At 48.4% G+C, this 18720-nt stretch overlaps 1 protein-coding gene across 1 annotated transcript in view; it reads right to left on the bottom strand.

Annotated features, from left to right (window-relative positions):
• LOC119403296 (uncharacterized) overlaps nucleotides 1-18720 on the bottom strand; it is a 43036-nt gene that overhangs the window by 22688 nt on the left and 1628 nt on the right. The window contains exons 2-3 of the mRNA XM_049418264.1: nucleotides 5468-5657; nucleotides 2941-3017 (exon numbers count right to left, since the gene is read on the bottom strand). Coding sequence (XP_049274221.1) covers nucleotides 2941-3017; nucleotides 5468-5657 — 267 coding nt within the window. The remainder of the gene's footprint in view (nucleotides 1-2940; nucleotides 3018-5467; nucleotides 5658-18720) is intronic.

Below are 18720 nucleotides of genomic sequence, written 5' to 3'. Positions count from 1 at the left end.
TACAAAGGGCTGAGCCATAATTCTTCGTCGTCATCAGTCGTCGCGTCAACAAAGTGCACATAATGCCTTACAGACGTGCAGCTGGTGCCTCGCTTCTCCGCAGAATGACGAATAATGGCTTAGTAGGTGCTTCCCAACTTCACAAAAATTGTGATTTGTGGCGTAGTGGGTACCTTTCTAGTCTACTTGTATTGTAGCCCCAAGAGAGCTTAACGGGCTCTAGAAAAGCCGGTCTTCCAGCTTTCGCTGTGACTGTGCTGCGGTTTCAGCGCTGGCCTGGCGTTTTTTTACAACACTTGAAAACAAGCACGCTTGTTTTTCCCTTGAGAGTACGTATTATTTATTTATGGAAATAAAAATACTGTATTGAGTGAGAAAAACTTAAGGTATCTTCTGCTGCGACGCCAGACGCATCTGTTTCTGTGATTTGCCCCAACGCATCTCTCGTTCCCCTGTAAAGCCGTGTCAGAAGATTGTGTTGGTGCGTATCCTTCGCTTCACCGTCGTTCTTCAGCCAATTTTAACGAGTCTTTGCAAGGCGCGCTTATCAAAAAAACGTAAACTCTATACAGTTTCCTACAAAACTGACATGAGACGCTACATCTCTGCGGAGCAGTGCGTGCACGACATTTGCTAAATATGTCAAATACAACCTCTGAAGCCGCAACGTCGCCGGAAACCAAGAGACCTAGCGGTCTTCAGCTTCTTTCAACAACAAAGGCACCGCTTGAGTGTATTGCACCGCATTCCACTACCCACGCTGTGTGAAAAACGAAACTGAAACTGTAGAAAAAGACCCATAGACAGTTGGCTAGCTAACGCAATCTAATTCGAAGCCTGTACTTCCCATGATTCCCATGGTGGTTGAACGATCGCAGCGCCAGATTCTCCTCTAGTTTTATAGTACGAAACTCTATGCCGCGGGCGCTATGCAGAGCTCGGAGGGACTTCAGTACGTTCAATATCACCCACGAGATGGCGCGAAGGGCGCGCTTGAAAGGTCGTCGCCCCGCTCGTGTTTCGCAGGAGTTGCGATGCGCGCCTCCGACTTGTACTTTGCCCTACACTCACAGCGGCAAGAGAGTGCTAGACACTCTCTTTGCGAGAGTAAACGCTTGTCCCATATTTCACCCCCTTTTCAGGAGTGCTGAGAACTCTCTGCTGCACAGAGTAGGCACACTCTCCCGACAGAGTTCTGGTACTCTGTCTGAACGAGGGTGAACAAGCTTCGTCGCTAGAGTAAGGTCACGCTTTTGAAATGGATTACAGTGCCGTCCACCCTTATGGTGAATTCCATTGGCAGATTCGGAGCACTTCCGGTAGCAGTTTTCCTGCTCCATTCGGAGCAAGTCTGTTCCATTGGCGGATTGAGAGTGCTCCCTGTATGGTTCATTGGCAGATCTGGAGCAGCTCCGGCGCCAGATCCACTCGACGGAGCAGCTCTCTCTACTCCGCGAAAAGCGGCGGATTAGACCGGAAGTCGCAAGCTCCCCGCGCGAGCGCAGAGCGTGGCGTACCTCGTGTGCGATGAAATGCACTGTCCGACCGCGCCCGTTCTCTCCGCTGGCGCCCGTGAAAGCGAAAACTGCGCGAACCGCGAGGAATGCTGGGCGCTTGCGAAGCAGATGTGCGCTAGCGCCCCCTACCGTTGGCTCTGGCGAGGGTGCTTGTGTTCCATTGGCAGATTTCCTTCGGATGCTCTCCACGTAGTGGAGTGCTCCGGCGTAAAGTTCGTCGGCCACTCCGAATCCGCCAATGGAATTCACCATTAGGGTGAACACGGCTCAGCGTGGCCGCGCTCTGCGAAGCGCCAGTGCATCCAGCGCGGCCGCGCATCAAAGCGCATTGGCGCAGGCGCAGAAGAACCCACAGCAGCGACTGCATCGCATTGTCTGCTGCAGTGTTGGCCGGTGCTGGCACGCCCGCGATTGCTTCGCTGTAGTAAAGCAAGAGCAATGCGTTCCCGTGCGCCTGCGCCGTGTCGTTTCGATGCGCGGCCGCGCATGTGCTCTGGCGCTCCGCAGAGCGCGGCCACGCTGAGCCGTGTTCACCCTAAGAGTGTACGGCACTGTATATACACTCTCGGCTGGAATTATGATACTCCCTCGCAGAGTTTTACAATGCTAGTTGGGCTAGAGTGGAAGAACTCCCTACAAGAGTAGAATCACTCTTGCTTCTAGGACTAACGCTTAGGAAAAGGCGGAAAATAAAAAAAAAAAACCTGTGTGCGTTTTCTACAATGTAACAGTGAACCTGGCTGAAATGCCTCAAGATTACCTCACACATACACGGGACTCACATCCGCACGGTGATTCATATACAACACAGCAACACTGAACATGTACACTACTGGCGCTGCACAGAACCATGCACCCGATAACCGGTATATATATCCATGGTGTTTTGGCTCCCTTCCAGTGCCGGTGGCAACAGCTCTGCTGTGCGTATTTACACAGCAAATATAGACAGAACACGTGTAGGTATCTAATAATATATTGGGATACTGTTCGCATATCGATCTTTTACCATAAAACATCATAATATTCAACGCCGTTTTCATTAGTACATTCCAAATATCAGCTGGGACTATCACATCGGCTCAATGCAGTACAGCCGCTCGTGCCCAAGTCTGAGAGTTATAGCCACGCGCTTACAAATACACTTGCGACGATCTTTTACCCGGTTTGGCTGATGAATACCTTACGACGTTACGATCTGGCGTCCTATCGGACATGCGGTGCCGCGGCAGGCACGGCATGTACGCCAGAAGACCAACGCCGGTCAACGTAACCACAATGCAAACGCATCTCTGGCGATTCTCGCTCTTTCGCTTGCCTCGGTTGCATTTTAATGTAACAGTGAAAAGCTTTCGACGCTAAAATGCGCATTATGCAACCTTCGCCAGCCACTTGCGCCGAGATCGGTCGCACTCAATATGACCTGTACGACTCCCAGCGGAGGTAGGCGTCGCGCACCTGCGTTAGAAGTTGCTGATGTTCGAGGCTTCGAAGCTGCCTCTGTTGGCGTACCAAAAACCAAAGGTTGACGATCACAAACTATTAACTTGCACAATAAAGTGACATCTGTGGCGTCTACGCTCGGATGATTATGGTTAAGAGACAGTTATATATCGCTGTGCGGTGTCGGCCAGAATCTCGCGCTAGTCTGCACTCCGTCTGCTTAGGAGGGAGTTCCCGACCCTGTTCATGCTACGTCGGCGTGGGAGTTCCGTGGATTGGGAACTCTATCTAAGTGGCAGAGAGTTCACGGTCTCTTTTACTCTGCCTTCAAGGAAAAAGTAAGTTGCACGGCTAACTCTCCACTACTCCTACACGGAGTTAAAGAACTCTGGCGAGAGTAACACAGTCGCTCTACTCTTGCAGTACTCCCTCGGCATCTGCGAGTGTACAGGGCGCGGTCGCCCGTGCTCACGCGCTTGTCTCCTGAGGGGGGAGATTTGTACGTCCTGTGCTTTCGCAAAAGTTTGCGTTGAAGTTGTAGGGCTCACGAAGGTCACTAAGCAATAAGGTAGAAATTGGGCGAGTTGGAAACGCCACATACTTGGAAAATCAGCGCGAACAAACGGAGACAAGAAACGGATACAGTACGTGCGCTGGTACTCTGTCCGTACTGTGTCGTTTTCTTCTTGTGTGTCCGTCTTGTTTGCGCTGATTTTCCAAGTATAAAGGCCACTTCGCTCGCTGCAGCGGCAGCGTTTGCGAAAGGAGTGGGCTTCTAGCTAGAAGAGACAAAGTAGGGGCTAGTTGGTTCTGCATAGTCTACACTTGCTGCGCGCTAGTTGCTTAAACACAGAGACGGAACATGTGTGGCAGTTGTTAGTTCGCACTTATCCTGTGTGTACCTGTGTGTTCTTTTCGTTCGCCGTTCCTTGTGTTTGAGAAGCGCGCTGCAAGTGTCGAGCTACGACAGTTGATAGTCCGCGCTCGTCCGGTGTGTGTTTTTTTCGGGCTTCCTTTGTGGTTGGGCAGTGCGCTGCAAGTGTCGAGCTGTGACAGTTGACAGCTCGTGATGGTCCTGTGTGTTGTTTTTCGCGCGTCCTTTGTTCTTGAGCAGTGCGCTGCACGTATCGAGCTGCTTGTGCTTTTTCGTGTGACATTTCAATTTCTGGATATTGCATTCATTGCTTCGCCCTTGTGGCGAAACTGCGTCTTTTCTTCCGTAAACCAAATGCAACCTCTAACAGAAATTGTAGGACGCTTAAGCTGCACATTTAAAAGTCGAACGCGATAGCGTTTCGGGTTCCGTTCGCATCGCATACTTATTCGCTTGCCATGCTTCGTTCTCAGTGCGCACTTCAACTCTATTGGGAGAGAAGGGAAGTATGTGCGCTTAACATTGGCAGTTGTAAACGCTCTTAAAGCGCCTACTGCAAGCACAGTGGCGAAGTACCCACTACGTCTTAGTTCATAACTTTTCGAAGTAGTGGTGTACCCACCACGCTTCTGCAAGGCAATATCGGTACCTACAACTTGCTGCACATTTTGTTGACACTGTAGCTGGTGAGGATGATGAGTAATGGTTGTCCTATTTGTAATGCGTAGACATCTTCAAACCACACACTCGTTGCGTAATTCACATGGTGTGAAGCCTGGTGCGATCGTATGCTTTTGCTACGCAATATTAAATACGTCTGGTAACGTGTGTTCTCGCCGGGGTATTTTTCCAAAGCAGATCGCTCTGACCCAAATCTCTAGTCGAACACTTCACTGCAACGCAGATTGCGTGGGTTCGATTCCGGCTATGACCCTGATTTTTATTTTTTGCGTCCATCGGGATTTTTAAGTCTCCGATTTAACTGATATTTTGGTCAAAGCTAACGACGCTGACACCGCATTTTCTGCGACACGGGCTCCGTAGGACTACGTTGTCAAAATGGCCACGGTTTCTGCATTGTTCACCGTAAGAACCACATGAAGCATTTCAGATTGTACCTGCTCTCAAGTGAGATATTGTGTATTCCTATCAAAACTGGTTAAAGCGTTAAAAATATTCAAATTTTGGGCTGAACGCTGCAATGCTTGTCACACCGTAGCGAAGGGGCTCACATTTGTTTTCCCTACCTCAACTTCTTGAAAGGCGTAGCCTAGATACACAATGCGCTGTGCCTGCGCGTTGTCATATCTCGTCTTGCCTTAAAGCGCTGGTTGCCGTGGTCATGAACCTGCTAGGCCGCCAGCCTTTTGACGTAAATCAAGCCGCCGCATGTAAGCTGAAAAGCAAATCTCCATATCTACTGAGCGACCACAGTAACTGAAAAGTATTTTTAATTTGTAGTGTAGTGATGTTGACGGCGCCTAGACGGCGACGGATCAAAAGCGCAATAAAGTTGACGAGAACAGTGCTGCATGAGGTATTTTACTTTGAAATTCACAGTACAGCGGGTCATACTTACGCGTCTGATAGATCTTTTTTTGTTAAGAGCTGGATTGCGAGGGTTCACACTTACTTTTTGGCCTCTGTAAATGGGCTTCAGGGTCTCGTAAACGGGGTTATTTATCTTGGCATATATATCTCCAGAGAGCAGTTCCCACTTATTCGAGCGGGAATTAATGTCGTAGTAGGCCATTTCACCGCCGTTAAGTTCTCTGTAATTTCGTGCATCTCTCCTTGTTTTGGGTAACTTGTACAATATAAACCTGCACAGAAAGCGCTATGAGTCTTGACGCAATGAGCGCTGGCGTAGCTAGTTATCGGAAGGGGGCTTGGGGTGTCCTGCACACACAAACGCACATGCACATACAAACGCATGCACCCAAACACGTGCTCATACAAACGCACGCTCGAACACGCATAAAGTACAGCTGACCCCTCCCCCCCCTCCCATCCCCCGAAAAAAAGATTTCTGGCTACGCTACTGCCATTGAGAGTATTATTTTCACGCAGCCGTAGCAGCAAATTCAGCACAACTTAAGTTCAATATAGCTACCTAAACATGTCATGGTCTATGTAGACTGCATTGGACTACAAGGCACTGTGTTGAAGAAAAACTAATGGATTAGTGCTATCCGTTTAAAAGAAGACGCGCTCTCGCAGAAGAAACATGGAAAGGCAAGAAAAGAAGCATGACGAAGGTTCCACCTAGTAAGGAAAAGTGCAGTAAAAGCGAATGTAGTTACAAGTTATAAGTAAAAAAACTTAGAAGAACTTAGGGGCGAGGGAAAGGGCAGGCGAATTGAAATGTTCATCACTGCGTCAGGAACAGTTAGCCTAGGCAATTGACGTTAGAGCTCATACGAAAACAGATGAAGCTGCGATATTTGAGGATAATTTCTGCACTGGTTGCAAGCGATGGAAAGTAGTTTTAGTTCGCCGATGTTGTGAAGGGCAAGATTCACCACAGAAAATGGTAGATACGTATTGTGGGCGCTTTGATGTTTATTTTTTTATTTTATTTTTTTATTTATACATACTGCAGGCTACATTCGGCCCCAAGCAGGAGTGGTAACAAAAAATCTTCGTATACATAAGGGGCAAACATGGTACATGGTCGTTCAAAAAAGAAAATGAGTAAAAATACAAGAAAATGTTAATCACACAACGTTGCTTTCCGCACACATAAGTTCAAAAGATACAAAGTAAATCGTGCGACATTTGATTGTGAACACTTTACACACCAAAGTTGATATTTGCAATAACTTTAACAAATGCATCTACTGAAGAAGAGGAAAGTGCACTTTCAGGTAGTTTATTCCAATAGTCGATGGCGGCTGGAGATAGCGTGTACTTGTGTGAGTTTATGTAGCTTACGGATTGTCTCAGCATTTTTCTGTGACCCGTTCGAAGGGAATGTCTGGTGAGAGAGTGTAGGTATGCAGAGCGATTTAATGTGAAGTGTCCATGATAGAGCTGAAAAATTTTAACCTCGACATTATTCTGCGATGAACTAGCTTCTGTAGATTAGCTTTCATAATTAACTGTCTAACGCTGCTCCTTGTTGAATAATCTGAAAAGGCAAAGCGAACCGCCGGTCTTAGTATTCGCTCCAGTTTATCGATAAGATATTTCTGGTGTGGGCTCCAAACTGAATGCGCGTACTCTAGGCCAGGTCGCACTAAACATTTGTATGCTTTCAATTTGACAGATGAATCCCACGCAGTTTTTTTTTCAGCAATGTCAGCTTATCATGAGCTTTTCGACAGATCTCGTTAACGTGGGTTTCCCAAGTTAGGTAATTCGTCAAAAATGCCCCCAGATATTTTATATGCGAAGTGCTCGATAATGCGGTGTTGCCTAGTGTGTACGCGAATCCAAGCGGGCATTTTTTATTAGTGAATGATATGAATTGTGTCTTCGTAGCAATTGCTTCATATCACCTGTATATGGTCCATTGCAATCGAGGATAAGCATTCGTTAAGTTGTCGCTAGTATAGAGGAATAAAAAAATACAGCTACTTCACATTGGGGAAGTGATCTTGCACCAATATCTCGAAGGAAAGAAGATGACTTTTTCTAAGGGCTCGTTTTTCTTTGTTAGACACAATACCAATGAGAACTAACAGACATGTAAGACGAAGTAGAGCCGCCTCAATAAAGGGGCCTTACAAAGCCTACAAGTGGCGCACCCTCATGTATTGTTGTAAGCCCGCGTCCGCTCTATTTGCAACTCTTCACCGTCATTTTGTATAGAAGAAGGTGCAGCAGCAGCGAGTCGGCGTGCCCCAACGTATCTCGTTTTGTCTCAGCCGGGTGAATCCGCCGCCGCCGCTGCTGGCGTGTCCGCCTATGTAGTTTCTGCTGGTGTATCTCCCGAAACAATGGTTTGAAGAGGTGAAAGCTATTTCTTTTCCGTGTTTCGCATACATAACTTGAAATCGGTACGAAATTAAATGCTGAGGAAACGGGCCAAATAGAATGAATTCTCGAAGTGGCGAAGGCGGCGGCGGCGATGACAGCATGCAGAAGAGGCAGAACAAATGTGAACGTTTTCAACACCCGCCAATACGGTTTTCCGGCCGCTCTGGCGTTTTCGCTTTCTCGTCATTTCTTGACGGTTAATTAACCATTAAACGACGACACATTGCAGACTACCGATCGCAGCGCCACAAGCGGAGTTACCCTGTTTGGGCTTCGCTTTTCGAAGCTCGTTCCGAGCACTCCCCTGCTCTTGTACACTCTACCATAAGTTACCCTATGGACACCAGTGTTGTCGACGTGCTTGGTGACGCCAGGTTAAAGTGACGCCAGGTTGTCGACGTGCGACCACGATGCGTACACAACTACTGCAATTACAGAAAACACGTCGATCCACCTCATAACACTTCGCTCAAAACAAAAAAAAGTCACAGTTTCGCCTCAAGGGTGGATCAATGAATGCGACAACGAGAAATTGGAATGTCACAGGAAGAACGGCAAGCGTCTAGAAACTTGCTGCGTGCTACTCAAGCACAAAGGACGCAGGAAAAGAAAATACACAAGGCGAGTGCGAACTAACAACTGTCACAGCTGGACACTTGCAGCGCGCTACTCGAACACAAAGAATGAGGCACGGCGAAGAATGCCGTGCTACTGCAAAGAATGAGGCACGAAAAGAACGCACAGCTATACATAGGACGAGCGCGAACTGTCACAGTTGTTACTTCAACTACCCCCCCCCCCCCTTGGCTATACTAGCTATCAGATCACGCCTTTCGCAAACGCGGTCGCTGCAGCGAGCAAAGTGACCTTCGTGTGGTCTATAGCTTCAACGCAAACTTTGCGGTGAAAGCACAAGATGTACAAAACTCGTCCTCAAGAGATGCTCGCGCGAGCACGGTCGACCACGCCCTGTATGTCGAAGTACAAGTCGAATGCGCACAACCCAACTCCGGCGAAACACTAGACAGTTTCATTTTCACAGGAGGTCGCGCAATGCTGTTGCCTTCAAGTACGGCAGGAGGGCTCGTGCGACTTTCTCGGCTGATGTGCTGTGCGACCAGGCTCCCAGCATCTTTCCTTCATTAAATGGCCGATCATCGAGTCTACTCAAGGCACACTGGAGAGTCCAGCGATCTTCATCGAATTGGGGACAGTGTCTCTCATTCTCTCTCTTTTGCTGCCTTATTCCCCTCCCCATATGTATGGTAGCGAACTGGACGTATAGTCTAGTTAACCTCCCTGCCTTTCCTATAATATTTCTCTCTCTCTCTAGACAGTTTTATAATTGGGGACCCAAGAAATTGGCAAGCCGTCAGGAGGCATGCGCAGAACGCGTCACTCTCGGACTCTTGCGCTCGCATTGTCCCAAGACCCTGCAGCGCCTTCCTTTGGGCGGCAAACAAAACCGCAGAGCAGGAGACCTCAAGAGAAGAAAATAAAGAAGGCGCTTGGCAGCGGCACGTGAAGCCACTGCTCGCGTTCCCTGCGGGCGTATATTCTGGTCACTAAGATAAAACTTCATTTGGCTCTAGTTGGTACATATTGCTGAGGCTAAAATGCGCAGACGCATTTCTTTGTCCTTCTTGCTTCTTCTGCACTTCTTTTTCCCTGCACCGATCTGAATATAATTTCATGCCTTCGCGCACCTAATACAATATCATCCTTGTTACACGTTTTGGTTTAGAGCTATTGTTGTGTGCGCATGTGCGGTAAGTTTGCCTTGGGCTTATATATGCATTGGCGTGTAAAAGAATAAAGCAGTTGTTAGTCAACGCTTGTGTTGTACGTGTTTTTTTCTTCGTGGGTGTCTTGTGCGTTTGCGTTGTAATTTTAGCTTCAGGATTATGGTCGAATTTGACATGTATACTGTGATGTTGGCTCAGCCATCTCGTTTTTTCCCTCCTGCGACATAAGGCTAGAAGAGCCAAAGCGTTCCCACTAGCTTGCGCCACCACGAGCCACGGGACGCTATTCTTTTTCCCTGGCCGACTAGCCACGAGTGGCGTGGCGCTACAACCCCAAAATGGAAAACTAGCGTGGGTCGCGAGCAATACGATGCGAACGCAGCGCGGTCGATGATGCAGCATGGCCCGCATCTCGCATTATTTTATTTGTGCCACGTGTGGCGTCCTGTGCGTTTGTATTCTGCCGTTAGTATCCTGGAGAACGAAAGAATTTGGGCTAAATTTACATTCCGTGCGATATGTCTTGCCAGCGAGTTGTGATGACGTACCATTCGACACGCTTCTTCTCATTGGAAAGCATAGCCTGTGGAACACACGCATGTTGCAGAGAAATTCAAAGCCGATAATTTCCTCAACAGCCCACTTCATTAGGATGGTCACTCATCTAAGAGATGTATACGAACAAATAGAAAGTCAGCCAGAATGGTATACGACATTGGTGAGGTGCTTATCCTTATTGCTGTTCTAGCGTATAGTTGGAGAAGGCCGTTACTTGATGTATTCGCTATAGAGATGATTGCGAATTATATAGTGCCGCATCTTCTTCATTGTGTCGCGATAAGAGCATAATCAACATATTAATGCTTTGTCTGTAATGAAATACGTTCAAGTGACATACCTCTGTTGAATAAATATCATCAAAGAAAAAATTCGGCAGATCCCACGCACTGTGGGAATCGATGTAATGCGAAGCAGCCAGCAAAGAGCTGCATACATCGCCTTGTTTGTCTTTGAGCCAAATGAAATCATTCATGCCATGGCATCTAGTCCACCATATATCGCATGTTTGTCATGCGCGCATGCATGCACAATCTCGTGTACACCATGCCAATGAAGCGCATATTCTGGTGTATAGATGCATGACCTGTCGTTTATGTTCATCACGCACTCATGTCATGCCATACCAATTTTGGTATATATCACGTTAACAAAACGGCCGGAAGCGCACCATGACAGTGGCATGTAAATCATACCGTACATGACATGCATAACATGATTCGCATGTTAAGACCTCTCATTTATGTTCATCATACAGTCACATCGCGCAATACCAATTTTGGTGTATTTCAAAGGAGCGAAATGGCCGCGAGTGCACAATGAGTAGAGCATGTAAATCATGCCATACATGACATGAATATTATGGTTTTTTCATGTTACCACCTGTCACTAATGTTCATCATACAGTCTCATCGCGCAATACCAGTTTTGGTGTATATCAAGCTATCGAAACGGCCGCGAATGCACCATAAGCGTGGCATGTAAGTCATGACATACATGGCATGCATGTCATAGTTTTCATGTTATCACCTGTTATTCATGTTCTTCATACAGTCACATCGCGCAATACCAATTTTGGTGCATATCAATCTAGCGAAACGGCCACGAGTGCGCCATGAGCATGGCATGTAAATCATGTCGTACATTTCATGCATGTCATGATTATCATGTTACCACCTTTCATTTACGTTCGACATACAGTGGCGTCGCGAAATACCAATTTTGGTGTATACCAAGCTAGCGAAACGGCCGGGAATGCACAATGAGCGCGGCATGTAAATAATGACATACATAACCTGCATGTCAAGATTTCCATGTTACCACCTCTCATTTACGTTCGTCATGCAGTCGCGTCGCGCAATACCAATTTTGGTGTATGTCAAGCAAGCGAAACGGCACGAGTGCGTCATGAGCATGACATGTAAATCATGTCGTGCATGTCATGCATGTCATGATTTTCATGTTACCACGTCTCATTTACCTTCGTATACAGTCGCTTCGCGCAATACCAATTTTGGTGTACATCGAGCTAGCGAAGCGGCCGCGAATGCATCATGAGCGTGGCAATTAAGTCATGACATACATGACATGCATGCCATGGTTTTCATCTTACCAACTGTCATTCATGTTCTTCATACAGCCACATCGCGCAATACCAATTTTGCTGTATATCAATCTACTGAAACTGCCGCTAGCGCATCATGAGCGTGGCATGTAAATCAGGTCTACATGACTTGCATGTCATGATTTTCATGCTACCACGTCTCACCTACGTTCTTCATACTGTCGTGTCGCGTAACACCAATTTTGGTGTATATCACGCAAGCGAAACGGACGCGAATGCACCATGAGCGCGGCATGTAAATCATGACATACATGTCATGGATGTCATGGTTTTCATGCTACCACCTGTTATTCATGTTCTTCATAAAGTCACATCGCACAGTACCAATTTTGGTGTATACCAATCTAGCGAAACGGCCGCGAGTGTGCCATGAGCGTGGCATGTAAATCATGTCATACATGACATGCATATCATGATTTTCATGTTACCACGTGTCAGTTATGTTCGTCATACAGAAATGTCTCGTCATACCAGTTTTCGTATGTACCCCTTCAATTAAACGGCCGCGAGCGCCCCGAGACCATGTCATGTAAATCATGCTGCACATGACATGCGCTTCGTGATTTGCATGTTAGGACCTATCATTATGTTCGTCATGAACTCTTGTCACGCCGTACCAATTTTGGTATATATGAAACTAACGGTACGGCAGCAAGAGCCCAAAGGCCATGGAATGTAAATCATGCTGTTCATGACATGCGTGTCATGATTTTCATGATATGACCTGTCATTTATGTTCGTGATAAGGCCATGTTATGACACACCAATTTTGGTATACATCCGATTAACGAAACGGCCAGGAGAGCACAAAGTCGTAGGCGGCTAGATAGATAGATAGATAGATAGATAGATAGATAGATAGATAGATAGATAGATAGATAGATAGATAGATAGATAGATAGATAGATAGATAGATAGATAGATAGATAGATAGATAGGTACGCTCAATGTCGCAGAAGTTCGCTAAGAAATGTTTCGCATTTAAAAAAATTGACCGCGTATCTGCGTGCTTCGCTGCAAATGTCGTGTAAAGACAATAGAAGAGGCACTGTGTGAGATATGGACGCCATCTGGCAATACGTCGGGAAACATGAGTGCTGTGTTGCGTGCTGGTAGTCCCGGCGCAGCAGCAGGCGAAGACCGGTGGTGACCAACGCGACCGGCGGGGACGCCAGCCAGCCCGAAAACGCGGTTTGGCGCGAAGCGCTGAAGCAGAGAAACGTCCGCACTCAACGAGTACTCTCCACACAATCTTTTATTTACACGTCGCCTGGGTAAAACAGGAACGCCAGAGCGGCGCCCACAACCGGCAGCCTGAAGGCCGCCCACAACGCTGCTTTTTCATTTTTTAAATATTTTTTTTCACCTTCTTGGCCTTCTCAAAACTAAAGTTTTTCAACACCAACCCATTGCATTCGTAGAGTGCAATACAGAACCGAAACCGAAACACAACAATGAGCTCGTGCGAAGGGCACGGAGGAAGGCAAATTTCAGCGCAGTCGCATTTTCAGCTTTGTTGAAACAGCGCTCACTAGACGACGACGAAGTAAAAGAAGGCACACGACAGGCAGCGCCTGTCCTGTGCCTTCTTTTACTTCGTCGTCGTCTAGTGAGCGCTGTTTCAACAAAGATGAACGCATACCAACTCGCTCAAGCTTCCATTCTTATGCATTTTCAGCCCAGCTTAAGAAACTAGGATCCTTAAAATTACGTATGTATGCATTTTCTATTAAAGGAACACGCCACCTAATACTTACCTAGTGATGTTGCACCTCAGATATGCATGATATTAACTTTTTGATCGACAACGTTCACAAGTATGAACAGCCATACCAGTTCAAGACGGCTGGCCCTTGGGCAAGTGGTTCAACTTTGGCCGAGTGGCTGAATCGAGGGACGTGCCGACAAACAGAAAGACAGAAAGACAGACCAAAATTTCTGCGTTTAAGTTCCCCAAGAAAGACTATCGTCTTTAAAAATGCGGAATGGCATATTGTCTATGCCAGCGAGCTGCGGAGAGAGGGGTCACAAGTTCGAAACCCGGGTCGAGCGCTTAGGAATTTCTTTCTTCTGAATTATTTTTATTCGTGACTTTTAAAGACGATAGTCTTTCTTGGGGATCTTAAACGCAGAAATTTTGGTCTGTCTGTCTTTCTGTTTGTCGGCACGTCCCTCGATTCAGGCACTCGGCCAAAGTTGAACCACTTGCCCAAGGGCCAGCCGTCTTGAACTGGTACGGCTGTTCATACTTGTGAACGTTGTCGATCAAAAAGTAAATATCATGCATATCTGAGGTGCAACATCACTAGGTAAGTATTAGGTGGCGCGTTCCTTTAATAGAAAATGCATACATACGTAATTTTAAGGACCCTAGTTTCTTAAGCTGCGCTGATAATGCATAAGAATGGAAGCTTGAGCGAGTTGGTATGCGTTCATCTTTGTTGAAACAGCGCTCACTAGACGACGACGAAGTAAAAGAAGGCACAGGGCAGGCGCTGCCTGTCCTGTGCCTTCTTTTACTTCCTCGTCGTCTAGTGAGCGCTGTTTCAACAAAGCTGAAAATGCGACTGCGCTGAAATTTGCCTTCCTCCGTGCCCTTCGCACGAGCTCATTGTTGTGTTTCGGTTTCGGTTCTGTATTGCACTGTACGAATGCCATGGGTTGGTGTCGAAAAACTTTAGTCTTGAGAAGGCCAAGAAGGTGAAAAAAAATATTTAAAAAATGAAAAAGCAGCGTTGTGGGCGGCCTTCAGGCTGCCGGTTGTGGGCGCCGCTCTGGCGTTCCTGTTTTACCCAGGCGACGTGTAAATAAAAGAGTGTGTGGAGAGTACTCGTTGAGTGCGGACGTTTCTCTGCAAAGGTCTTCGCCTGCTGCTGCGCCGGGACTACCAGCACGCAACACAGCACTCACGTTTCCCGACGTATTGCCAGATGGCGTCCATATCTCACACAGCGCCTCTTCTATCGTCTTTACACGACATTTGCAGCGAAGCACGCAGATACGCGGCCAATTTTTATCTATATATACATACATATAGATATCCGGGACATGACGGTGACGGCAAAAATCCGTCGAGAGTGTCCATATAATTACTATAATCGCAATAAAATGCATCCTAGACGTACTCGCTCACTGCTTCGCATTAAACGGATTCCCACAAAGCATGGGATCTGCCGAATTTTTTTTCCTCGTTTAGTTGCTGCAACGTTCATCTTCGGAAGATAAAATTCGAGCAAACGCATTCGCGTACTCACGGTGCCCGTTCGTGTGAACTGGTATGGGGTGTGGGCCTTAAAAATTAATGCCTAGCAGACGATCGCCCCAGCTGAGCGCGCTTTGTAGGCCCTGTTTGGAACTTGGTTCTGTCGCATGGCGCTGACGCACAGAAAAGTCGCCGCTCGTGCAAGTTTGTGAAAGATTTGGGCTTATAACTCATTGGTGATTGTCAAGTTCACTTTGCACATTACAATGATTCCGAACCAGATTGCAACGACAAATCTATAATTTTGAGTAATTCTTGGCTCGTGTACTTATGAGCGATTGCGGTAGTGCAGCAATGTGCTTGATTGTCCTTGTTGGCGCATTGATCGAATGAAATGAGACACCACTTGGGACAGGGTGGACTAAGGACAACAGTCGCGGCGCACTGGCTAACAACCAACGTTTATTGCAAACAACTGAATATATAGGAAGCAGCAAACAGCGCGGACAAGAAAAATTACACCATCTCCCGCTAAAGAGGACCATGAGGCGATGCGAAGCCGGAGCACTTGCACGATCGCGTTCCGTTGGCGTTCGTTGGGCATGCTACCGACCTCGCGTCGTGGAACGCGAAGAGGGACGCTACGCGCGTCGTATCTTCCATCTAGCCTGGCCGTTAATTCTCGCAGGGCGAGCGGGGAACGCGGTCGACAGGCGGGCGAGAGGGGGGCAGCGTGGGAGAGGAGAGAGAAGCGGAGGGGACGCGCATGCGCTCGAGCTCATCGCGGCGTTGCGCAGGAGAGAATTTCGGCATGTCTAGCCCCCGTTTCAGAGAAAGAGTGGAAAGGGGGAGGGGAGAGGGGAAGTGGAGAGGGTGAGTGGAGAGGAGGTGTGTGGAGAGGGTATGCGCATGCGCAGTAAGGGTGGTCACGCCGCACACCACCACCACCACCACCACCACCGGATTGAGCTCCGCCTTAAGATACTTCGCATCTAAAACAAAAACAGAATACGCGCATATACCGCAAACATGCCATATACCAATGCTAGCCATCTGAAACAACTTTTCGGCAATGGGCAATTAGTGTGACAACTTGCCCAGAGGGTGCTCTAGGTAGTTATCATTCTAGGACTTGCTAGAGATGTTTTCGCATATGTTGCTTTTCGTTTTAAGGCGAAAGCTTTAGATTCCTCATCAGTCGGTCAGTCAAGAACTTTATTCATCGGTCCTAGGGTTTAGGCCGCCGGGGGATCCAGGGGGGACACCCTAGCAGCCGCTACCGTAGGCGACGCCCGAGAGGGGCGGGAACGTGATGGCGTTCCGCCAGTTCTTGGGCCCTCTGGACTGCCTTGAGTTGTTGGTGGAGCTCGGAGCTCCTGAGAGCCTTCCAGTCGGACTCACTGGTGAGAGGTCCTGAGGTAACGCGGGACATTGCAGATGTGCGAAAGTGAACAATAGAGTTCTCTGCAATCTGGGCATTGGGGAGTGATTTCTGTGTTGTAATGGCTCAGTCGGCCCCGTTAGGTACGATCTTGTTGTAGCATGCGAAAGGCTACCGCTTGCGCACGTTCGAGCTTTGTGTGTGGTAATGGTATTGGCATCTGTTGTTGCGGTAGTGAGAGGTGATTCGTGGAAGGTTAGTAAGGGGTCATTAAACTGTATGTCTGGGCCTAGCTTCGGTGGCTGATGATCGTCGTTGCGGGTGAGCTCTCGCGCTCGGTCATGAGCCGTTTCGTTGAGGTAGGTTGTGGGAATGGACGTCTTTGCCCATGTGGGCAGGGAACCAAGAGAGGCAGTGCGAACCGTGTGCTCTCGTGTTTGTAAGATGTGGGCTGCTTCACGCGCGATGTTGCCGGTTTCGTAAGCCCGAATGGCGGCGCGAGAGTCAGTGAAGACGCTAGTGTGGCGAGGGTCGGTCATCGCTAAAGCTATGGCAGACCTGCTCGGCTATGGCGCTCGTTGCTAGGCCTAACCGAGGCGGCTGAGCGTAGGCTCCATCGCCTATCTACTACTGCGAGTGCAAAGGTGGAGGAGCTGCCGTATTGCGCCGCATCGACGAATACGGATAGAGCCGCGCGATTCGCGGCGGTACGGTCGAGGATAGCGCGAGCGCGGGCCAGGCGTCCTGCCTTTATTGTGGTGTGGGTGGACGTTTCGCGGGAATGGGGTTACCATGTAGGTTTCTCGGACATCTCTCGGGAGGGTTACTGCGCGTTCGGGTAGGGGTGTGAGGACTGCCGGCTTCGTTTAGTAATCGACGGGCCTGCCTTGGAGGAGGAGAGGCGGACCACTTGGGCTGTGGTCTGGGCCTCGATCACTTCACGATGTGGTGTGCATACCTAGTTGGTCGAGACTGGAGGTACTCGTGTTTTGGGGTAGGCCGAGGACTTGTTTAATGCTTTTGCGCATGAGTGTGTTCAGCTTAGTCTTTTCCACTTTTGTCAGTTGTGGACAGAGGCGACGTAATTGATGTGGCTCATTAAGAACGCGTGGTATAGCGCAGGAGGTTGGCTCACCGGGGCCTTGCCTGCGACGAGACTCGCTGGATCAGCCGGAGCATTTTCGTTTAGGTTGTGATATGGGTATTGTACGTGCATGGCAACCGGTGGCCTCGACTAGGAGACCGAGAATGCGTATGGAGTCAACGCGGGTATCGTTGCCCGCTTTGGCTTGTAATGCTATGGGAAGCTCGTGTAAAGGGGTTAGATACGAACGCCTTGGCGAGATGGCCGGTACAGTAGCAATCGGATTCGTGGGTGATAGTCTCAGTCCGGTGTTTTGTAGTAGGCTTCTGTGATATCGAGAGCGGTTTGAAGGGCTTGCTCTACGTCCGCCAGGGAACCCCCGGGCACCAGATGGTGATGTCGTCCGCGTAAGAGCATGGTTATGTTGGGGATGTCGCGGAGTTTGTCAGACAGTCCCTTCATAGCTATGTTGAAAAGGAGGGGGCGAAATGACTGCCCATTGTGGGGTCCCGTGGGACTAATGTGTATGTGTCGGATGTGAGTTGCGATACTGTAGTTGAGCTTTCCTGTCTTGCAGGAAAGAACGGACGTATGCCTGGAATCTTTTACCGAGGCCAGGTGGCAATGAATTCCAGTATGAAGCGGTGGGAAACGGTTTCGATGCTTTGGTGAGGTCTAGGGCGAGGATGCCGCGGACATCTCTCGTTTTTGAGGCGAAGATGTGCTTCTTAGCAGTAACATGACGTCTTGTGTTGAGAGGTGTGGTCGGAACCCTACCATGTTGAATGGAAAGAGTCGTGGTCCTCTATGTAGCGCGATGCGATTAAGGATAGATGTTCAGATGCTTTACCTATACATGAGGTTAGGGAGATGGAGCGTATATTGTCAAAGTGAGTGGTTTTGCCAGGCTTTGGGAGGAAGACCCGTGGCCGTGCGCCATGTTCAGGCACGTGGCCGGTTCCACACATGTGGTTTATATCTTTGTGAGTAGGGTGATGGCTTGGTCATCTAAGTCGCAACAGGCGGTTGGTTACCCTGTCGGGACCAGGGGCCGCTCTACTGTTGAGGTTGTGCAAGGCTCCGAATTTCCGACTCCGTGAAGGGGTCATCGAGTTCGGGTATGGTACACATTCGATTTGGGGGTAGTCGGTGGGGTATGCGGTGTTTAGGGGAAGGTGTCGTTTGGCGTTTTCAAGGAAGGTGTCTCCGTTCCTCCCGTTTTTTCTGCGAGTGAAGGAGACGGTCTATGGCGTGACTCTGGTTGTCTTTGGTTTGGCGGTCGTCGAGCATGTGTTTTAGGAGGTTCCATTT

The sequence above is a fragment of the Rhipicephalus sanguineus genome, chromosome 8 (genome assembly GCF_013339695.2).
Source record: "Rhipicephalus sanguineus isolate Rsan-2018 chromosome 8, BIME_Rsan_1.4, whole genome shotgun sequence".
In the NCBI taxonomy this organism is placed as follows: domain Eukaryota; kingdom Metazoa; phylum Arthropoda; class Arachnida; order Ixodida; family Ixodidae; genus Rhipicephalus; species Rhipicephalus sanguineus.
Note: the sequence above shows the minus strand (reverse complement) of the source record. Positions and strands in the feature narration are given on the sequence as shown.